Genomic DNA, 9,860 nt, shown 5'->3' on the forward strand with positions numbered 1-9,860 from the left:
GACTTCTTTGCAGCAATGCAGATGAATCTCGATCTCACTTATTCTTTCAATGTTCACTATCCAGAGAAGTTTGGACATCATTCTTCACGTACCAAGGACTGAATCCGCCGCTCTCCTTCAATGGCTCTCTCAGTTGGGTATCTCAGGCTTCACAAAATGGTAAAATTAAATTAATTTGCAAGCTTTTACTCCATGCTGTCTGCTACACTGTTTAGCGAGAAAGGAACATAAGACTTCATAATTCAACAAGTAGGCCAGTCCAGCTTCTGATAAGAGAAATTCAAGTTGTCATGAAAGCAAAACTTCTAGGTATGGACCGGAACACTGCTCAAAATCAATAATCAGGCCGCTCTCAAATTTCTCAAGAATCATATCTTACTATTTGGTTTCGTATCTTCCAGCCATGACTTGACCATCAACACAAAGCTTTCTTTCATATGTGTCCTTTTGTTTAGCTTTTCCGGTATGTACTTCCTGTAAACAATGCTCCTTTTAGAAGGGGAAGACAAATTTATAAATAGTACTTACGAAAAGAAAAAAAAAAATTTTGTTGATGATCGATTTGACTTCAAAGAAATATATTTATATTATAAACAGTTTATGTTTACAAAAAAAACAGTGTGAAAGAGGTGGTGAGATTGTGGTTTCAGAACGAAAATCAGTATGTTTAGATAATGTAGCCATAACAAAGAGATATAAAAGAACCTTACCCATTTGGCTAAACGCTTCAAACATTTGTCTGGGTCCAGATCGCCGATGTAAAAAGATGCCATCATCTCTTGTTCTCTCTAGCCGTCTCCACAGCTGCACTACAGCGTAAATCACCAGAAACCGCTACTCGGTTGGCGTTTTGACAGTTATGCTAAATCTGAACTATTTTCAAGAAAGTGACTCAATCAATAAAAAAAAATATGCTATAGAAGATGCCAACCGTGAAAGGATTAAAACACATGGTATCTTACCATGATAAATCATCTTTGACTTCAACACATTTTCTTCACGTTGTTGGAGTGCTATTACTTATACATCAACTGATTGTGCAGACATTAAAAAGTATAATTTTATGAAAACACACAAAAATTGTGTGGAAGATTGAGTTAAATTGGAAAAAGATAACTGATTGTGCAGAGACATTAAAGAGTATAGGTTTTATCAAAACACACAGAAATTGTGTGGAAGATTGAGTTAAATTGGAAAAAGATAGTGAGTTTAGCTAGTTGATCAAAAAAAAATAGTGAGTTTAGCTCAGAGAAATCTTGATCAAAACGATTGTGGATAGGGAGTTTATTATACAGTTATTCAATTAACCAAACAGTTTGAAATTTTGATAATTTAATTTAGAACGTGTGATGATAATCTGAAAGTTTTTAGGAATTTGAAAACAGATTTTTAACATTTTTTTACAAACAATTAGATGCTAATGTCATATGTTAAAATTTGATTGGCTATATGACTTGTGCTTTGGACCTTTAGTATATAAAAGATTTTTAACTGATTCTACTTTCGCTGGATTTTTGCTATTAATCTAACCTAGACTAGTTTATGGTTCGAGGTTACACTGGAGAGAACCATAGTTACTATCTCGTTGAAGTAGTTGACGTATGAAATGTCGACAAGAAAAAAGTTCACGTACGAAATAACACAACCAAGCAATGGCAATCCAGTAGTATTTATCTATACAAAAATCTTACAAATCATTTCTCCATAACCCACAACGTATTCAACATATGTATCTCTGGTAAATTCCTCTTTCATCTTTGAACAAGCTCAGGATTTTGTTTCACTGCGCATTACAAAACCAAAGCGGAGACATATAATCAGCCTTCTCAACAACCTAAGATATAACCGAAACAAAAGAGCCCATGTTCTTTCGATTTACCACTAAGAAAGACAAAAACCAGGTTTATTACCTTACGATGACAGTCTTGGTGTGAAATTTTCTGGTTGTTAATATTAACAAACACCTCGCATGACACTTTTCCCTGCAAGATAAACAGTTTTACTTTAAATCCTAACTTTGACACAATAAAGTTTTCAAAAAGTAAATAGAAGTTCCAAAAACTGCATCAGAGTTCCAAAATTGGTGGATGTTCCAAGTGAATTACCTGAATTGGGATTTGAAAGAGAAGAAGACCAAGATCACCTTTGACCTGAGCGATGGTATCAAAAGGGATAACACCTTTAGCCAAATCACCGATCAAGTAAATCACATCGTGAACAACCTCTAGACCATCGAGTTCAAGAGTCGCGTTAATATAAGAGCTATCACGAGCACGAAGGTGTCCACCTCGAGACTTGACAAGCCCTAGCTCTCTCCCTCTATACCCAATCGAGACCACAAGCGAATCGTAATCAAGGGAGAAGACATCGCGGTTCCTGACTTTGATCGTGAGCGAGAACGAGAGATCGAGCGTGGGTTTAAACGAATCGAGGACTCGTATGTGGTTGAGCTGGATTCGAGAGACATTGATTTCTGGATCCGAAGGGTAGAGGAAGTAGGCGGCGGCGGAGAGGAGGAGGATTGCGGCGGTGAAGAGGATAGAGCAGCGGAGGCTGCGGAGGAACGAAGGGCGACGGTGGCGGCGATAAGGAGTTAGAACGATGACCGTTTGAGAAGGCTGTGACGAAGGAAGAGGTGTATAAGGTATGCCGTATTCTTGCTTCGACGCCATTATCATCTGCCACGACCGAGTTGAGATAGAAATTAGAAGGGGGTAATGAAATAGATTTTGGGAATTATTGGGCTTTTTCGGTCGGAGTTACATTCTTAAATTGTGTATTAATTTATTAGAGCCCAAATCTTTTGAGATCCTGATTATTAGAATGTGGAGCAAGAAAGACCGTTGAGAAAAAAACAATACGATCAACTGTGTAAGATTCAGGGGTTTATTGAATCAAGTATTTGAGTAAATCCAAAAAAAAATCCATGATTTAAGTAAATCTTAAAAAAGATTGTTACAAGTTATGTTTTTGAAGAAATTTCAGAGTTTTTGAAAAAACCTTTTAAATTTTCAATATTTATTTAGAATAATATTTTTTTAAATACTATAATTCAATATTTTTATTGTTTTCTGAAATATATAGAATATATGAAAGTTTTTTAAAATATAATTTTAGTTAATTTTTTCATTTTTTATTTCAAACAATTTTATCTTTTTTAAAAAAAAATGTCAAACTGTCAAGTATTTAAAAAAAAAATTCAAATACTATTATACAGTATATGGTATTTTGACTCATTATTTTTTCACTATAAAATATCATCCAAACCCCTCCAAATCTCATTTGGTAGATTTTATTGATAAAATCCATAGTTTCCAATAGCTCAAATTTGAGAGAACTTATACAAATAACTAATACCAATAAACTTGATAACTGCGAGAATTCTTATTGATTAAATTCAGAGATCTATAAATGTTAGATACAATAAGAAGAGATTTGGAAAAAAAAAAATTTGAAATCCTCTCAAATCCTTGATCCAATAAAACCCCATTAATTTTATGTTTCTATAACTTGCGAAAAGAGAAGAAAAAAACAATATATAAGAAGGCATGGTGTAAGATTTAGTTTAGACCAATGAAGAATTTTAGTCTGACCTGTCATAATGAATCCAAGTCGACAAATACAAATACCTAGCTACATCTATGAACTTTAGAGCAACCCCATTAAGGATTTATAACAGGTTCATGGGCTCAGGTTCATAGGCCCGGGTAATAAGAATAAATGAGATATTGGGTTTAATCTCGCGACCCGCCTCTTACGAGTGACCCCGTCCGATACGGGTTCACGACAGGTGTCGCATTCTCACTGGGGAAGGGGAGTCGACGTCACGCGGAGGAAAGCGGTGAGAGAATCATTTCTCTCATTTTCGCGAAAAAATCTAGGGTTTTCGAGGAGAGGCGATTTCCCCTGCGACGCCGATCTCCCTCCACTTTTCTCCCCTTTTCTCGATCGATTCGACACCGGATTGTCTCCTCCAGGAGCAGAGGTGAGTATCGACTCGATTCACGTTTAGATATAAGCGTTTTGTAGTCGATCCTTTGGGAATTCTCAATAGATTTTCTGATCTCGAGTTAGGGTTCGAAATCAAGATGGGTTTGGATCTATGGTTGTATAACCTCGTATAGGGGTTCTATTTATCGATTAATGGTTCGAGTTTTGCGGATTAAAAATCGAATAGGAGTTATCGAGTTAGGGTTTAAAAAAATTTGGGGGTTTCGATAAGTGGTTTGAAATCGTAAACTGGGTTCGATAGACGGTTCGTTTGATCGTATTATTTAGTTATTTTGTGCTAATCATTTCAGGTTTTGTGTTTCAGATGGATCCCGCAGAAGAGAGAAGAGATAGTAAGAGGCAACAGGAGTACTTAAACCACCTGGGAAACATGGCCGATTCGGAATATGGGATGCCCAGAAGATGTGCTTGTGGTGGGAGAATGATTGACGAGCTTCGAGTCAAGGATGAGTTCGACACTCAGCCTGGGAAGCGCTTCTTCGGCTGTGTAAACTACGAGGTTAGATACAAACCCGTGCTTCCCTTCATTACTTTCACTTGAGTTATTAGTTAAAATTTTTTAATATGTTGTCTGATGTGTTTATGGTTTAACCAAGGCTGATGGGTTTCATTATCGTCAGCCTTGGGTTATAGGTGTGCAGGAGGAGATCGTAAGCCTGCGTAAGCGTGTTGAGGAGGCTGATGAGGTGATCAAGTGGGTGCCCATTCTTAATAAACAGATTGAGAGTGTTGAGGTTTGTCACTTTGTCTAAGAGTATCTATTAGGAAGTTATTTTTTCTAAATATTGGTTTTTAAAAAGTCACTAACAAGGTTTCTTTTTTTCCTTGTGCAGGCACAAGTTAAAAGGCTGACTTTGCTGCTTGATAAGCTCACTGGTGACGTGTATAACCTCACAGTGCAGGTGGCTGCTCTGGAGAATTCTGTTTCGACTGAAATCGAACAGGTAAACATTCAAACTAAACTGAAGTAGAAGTTCTTTCCGTGTAGGTTGCTTGCTGTAGTTGAACTGATACTTGGTAGTTAGAAACACCACCCGAAACTGAAAGTAAATCCTTTTTATAGATACTCAAACCAACTACTGTAAACACAAAGCAAGTTTTAAAAACCACTCTAAATCACCACGCACTTGTCAAAACACCAAAAAAAATTTAAAACACAACCTGAAACCAAAATGGATCCCTTTTCTCTTAATTCTCCGGGTTTGTGAACCTATTATCTTCCCAGTGCACTCAAACCACTCAAACCATAGATGTAGGGTCCTCTGATGTTCCTAAACCGGTGGAGAGGAGAAAGTGAACAACACAAGAAGACATTGTCCTCATCAGTGCCTGGTTGAACACCAGTAAGGATCCCATAGTTAGTAACCAGCAGAAGTTAGGGTCTTTTGGAAAAGAATAGAGGATTATTTTAATTCAAGCCCTCAGCTCACTGGCTTTGCTCCTAGAGAGTGGAGTCAGTGTAAGCAGACGTGGGGAAGGGTTAATGAGCAGGTGTGTAAGTTTGTGGGAAGCTATGAGGCGGCTTTGAAGGAGCAAGCTAGTGGCCAAAATGAGAACGATGTCATGAAGTCTGCTCATGACATCTTCTTTAACGACTACCAGGCGAAGTTCACACTTGAACACGCGTGGAGGGAGCTGAGGTTTGATCAAAAGTGGAGATCGACCTCTTTCTCAAAAGATGGTGCAAAGGAGAAACGGAAGGAAGCTGCGGAGTCAGTCCCTGACTCGGATGAGGCTAGGCCTCCTGGTCTTAAGGCTTGCAAAGCAGCCAAACGCAAGAAAAAGGGGAATGAAGCAGCATTTGATCGACTAGAGAGCATTCTAGACTTGAAACGGAACCTATCGAAAAGAAAAATACTAGATCGTCTCCTCTTTAAGAAACTAGAAACTCTAACTGATAGTGAGGTGGCTCTGAAGGACAAACTCGTTTCTGAGATGCTCTAGGTGATAATTTGATAATTTGTTTATTGATCTATGTTGTTTACTTGATACTCTAACTTGCATAGTTTTCTATGTTGTTTACTTGATAATTTGCTTAGTTCATTACTTGATAACTGCTTTTGCTTAGTTGAGGATTTGCTTAGTTCATTACTTGTTGACTAAAATTTCTCTTCTTCTGTGTCGTTTTGCAGGTGAAGGTTGTTGTTCTGGAGGTCACGGTTCTAAAAGGTTTGTTGCTTCTGCAGGTCACTGGTTCTGGAGGTCACGGGTTCTACTGGCGCAGCACGTTTTATTCTGAGGTTGTTGGGTTCTGCTTCATGGGTTATCGTAGTAGTAGTAGTACTGTAGTGTAGTTGATGGATTCTGCTTCACAGGTCACGGATTGTAATAGGCAGTAGTGTAGTTATCACGGGTTGTACTGGTGACAACACATTTTCAAGTACTTGTGGTTGTTTATGTATGTGTCACGGATGTTGTATAACAATCACTATATAATGTATGTCTCATTTATGCATTGCTCTCATCTTCTTGTTCATCTCTTCTCTCTAAAACAATCAGAACACAACTATCTTTCCCATCTCTTATCTAAACAATCACAACACAACACTGAAGCACGCCCAAACATTCTTCTTCTATCACGCCCAAACATTCTTCTTCTATCAAGAGAACCACAAGACAATCCACCTACGCCCACACATTCTTCTTCTATCAATCTTTTTTTTTTTAAACACTTCATCATATATCTTCTTGTATCTTTTTTTTTTAAACTCTTAATCATATTTTCTTGTTCTCTCTTTTTTTTTTCTCCATATTTTCTTGTTCTATCTCTTCTCTTAATTATATATTTTTTTTAAAACTCTTAATCATATTTTCTTGTTCTATCTCCATCATATTTTTTTTTAACTCTTAATCATATTTTCTTTTTCTATCTCCATCATATTTTTTATTTAAACTCTTAATCATATTTTCTTGTTTAATCTCTTCTTTTTTTTTCCTTAAAAAAAATGTCGTCCTCATCGTTAGATGGCGTAGATGAAGCTTTTGAAAAGATTTTTGACGAAGAATTTGATAATATCCTCAACTCCCTACTTGATGTACAAGCCAACAAACCAAAAAGACGAGCTTATATCGAAAGAGATCGGGAACAAGGCCACATTCAACTATGGAACGACTATTTCCAGGAAAATCCTACTTACCCACCGGACATGTTTAGACGGCGTTTTAGAATGAACAAGCCATTGTTCCTTCGCATTGTCGAGCGGCTAAGTACAGGTGTTCCATACTTTCGGCAAAGAAGAAATGCTCACGGAAGGAAAGGGCTATCACCACTTTAAAAATGTACGGCAGCTATACGTATGCTCGCATATGGTCAATCGGGAGATACGTATGACGAATATCTCCGACTTGGTGAAAGTACGGTACTTTTATGTTTGGAACATTTCACTAATGGGATAATACACTTTTTTGGTGATGAGTATCTAAGAAGACCTACGGCGGAAGATCTTCAACGGTTACTCGATATTGGAGAGGTACGCGGGTTTCCAGGGATGATTGGCAGCATTGATTGTATGCATTGGGAGTGGAAAAACTGCCCAACGGCTTGGAGAGGGCAGTACACACGAGGTTCAGGAAAGCCGACAATTGTCTTAGAGGCTGTGGCATCAGAAGATCTTTTGATATGGCACGCATTTTTCGGATTACCAGGTACCCTAAACGATATCAATGTTCTTGATCGGTCTCCTGTTTTTGATGACATTTTACAAGGTCGAGCACCTAAAGTTAAATTCAAGGTCAACAACCACACTTACCGTATGGCGTACTACCTTACTGACGGAATTTATCCTAATTGGTCAACATTTATCCAATCCATCCCACTTCCTCAAGGTCCTAAAGCAGAGCTATTTGCTAAACATCAAGAATCCACCAGGAAAGATGTCGAACGGGCTTTCGGGGTATTGCAATCGAGGTTTGCAATAGTAAAAAACCCAGGTCTACTATGGGACAAGGAAAAGTTAGGGAAGATTATGAGAACTTGTGTCATATTGCACAATATGATTGTGGAGAACGAACGAGGCGGATACACTCTAAGTGATACTTCTCAGTTCGAGTCAGGAGAGTCAAGCAGAAGTTCGAAGGTCAAAAGGAGAGAAAGTTTGCATTCGAATAACATGCTAGGCATGCGCAATGGAGTTCGGGATTCAAGAAAACATGATAGTTTGAAAGCTGATTTAGTTGAAAATGTATGGCAAAAATTTGGAAACATAGATGAATAATCTTTGTATGTTCATCAATTATCAATGTAATGAATAAATTTTATTTATATAATATATTTTATAATATTTTATTCATGTTTTCAAAATAATTTCAAAGCTAAAAAAAAAATTAAAAAATATATTATTTAATTCCTATGAACCCCTTCTTCAGGTTCACTAATGCAGAAGCACAATAGCAAAAGGTTCAACACTATTCATGGCCCCACCAAAAAATATTAAAAAAATCCTATGAACCTAAAGGGGGGTTCACTAATGTGGATGCTCTTAGTAGTTCTCAGTGACCCACTTGAAATCTATCTCATGAAAGCCATTATCATGTTGACTCTTCACCTTTATTTTGTTTGAAATCACAGTAATTCGCCTTCATCACAACTCATCCTCCATCATTTAATTATGTTTTAACTCTTTCATTGATGATTTCGTTTCAAATCCCTTTGTTTCTCTTTCTTTATAAATTACCTCATGAAATCTTCCAACCAAGCCAACTATACAACTTCTATAGAAAAAGCTAAAGTGATTACCATGAAATCTGCTATATCCACCAAAAAGTCCCTTGTCGCAGTGTTTTCCGACTATATTTAAGGGGAATTGCATCCTACATCCATCAAACAAATTATAATTCATCCACTAACTAAAAATCCTATTTTTTCAATATACACTGTACACATTATAGATTATTGCTATATTACCCTAGCAACCAACCGGTAAAACCTACTAACAAAAATAATTAAAAAATATATAAAAAACTTATAGCCACATCTTCTAATCCATCACCACCACCTCCACGTCTCTACTCCACCATCTCTTTCCAGTGTTTCTCTTTCTTCTTCAGATTATCAAAAAAATCATACATTTTCTTCTGTCCCATAATTCTTCTCTTTCAATACTTCACCAAAATAACAATCAATTGTTCTAAAGAAGAGACAACGATGAAATCATAAATAGTGAGCACACATAACAACTCTTTCATTTTTTTTCTTTTTTAAAAAATCAATTGATTCTCACAATCATGCTTTTGTTTTCATACTCTGTTTTCGTTTCTGTTTTTGTTTTAAAGATCCAGTGGTGAAGAACAAACAGCGATGAAAGCGTAGACGGTGAGCACACACAAAAACTTTTTTTTTCTCCTTTTTTTTCTTAAATCAATTGATTCTCACAATCATGATTTTGTTTACATACTCTGTTTTCGTTTCTGTTTTTGTTTTACAGATCCAGTGGTGAAGAACAACGACGGCGAATCGGTTAAAGCATCATCGCGTCGGAAAAAAGAGAGGAGATGAAGATGATCTCTATATGGTGGTGAACGAAATGAATGTGTATCAGCCTGTCTAAAAACAAGAAGAACTCAAGAAGATGAATTCACCGTCTATACTATATTTGGTGAAATGAATAGTATAGTATATATTTTTAAGTATAGCTACTTATGTACGGTTACCATATTATTTGAGACATATTTATATACTACTCCTTAAAAATGTAATAATATGTCATGTTTTTAAATTTGATAGGTCTCTTCTTTGTCAATTTGTGTGATTGATTGTAATATGAAATTCATTTTTCGAGTGTTGGACAAATTTGATTATTTGGAACATTCGTTTACTATACTATTTAGACTATATGGAATATAAGATATGC

General features: G+C 36.6%; 1 protein-coding gene across 1 annotated transcript; it reads right to left on the reverse strand.

The window, feature by feature from the left end:
* Nucleotides 1–1,607: 1,607 nt before the first annotated feature.
* On the reverse strand, nucleotides 1,608–2,750 carry LOC106423585. Its single transcript, XM_013864355.3, has 3 exons — nucleotides 2,106–2,750; nucleotides 1,911–1,982; nucleotides 1,608–1,783 (listed from the first exon to the last, which is right to left on the reverse strand). The coding sequence occupies exons 1-3, from the start codon at nucleotides 2,676–2,678 to the stop codon at nucleotides 1,781–1,783; spliced, it is 648 nt and encodes a 215-aa protein (XP_013719809.1). The 5' UTR covers nucleotides 2,679–2,750; the 3' UTR covers nucleotides 1,608–1,780.
* Between the last annotated feature and the right edge of the window lie 7,110 nt (nucleotides 2,751–9,860).

The sequence above is a fragment of the Brassica napus genome, chromosome A8, assembly GCF_020379485.1.
Source record: "Brassica napus cultivar Da-Ae chromosome A8, Da-Ae, whole genome shotgun sequence".
Taxonomy (NCBI): Eukaryota; Viridiplantae; Streptophyta; class Magnoliopsida; order Brassicales; family Brassicaceae; genus Brassica; species Brassica napus.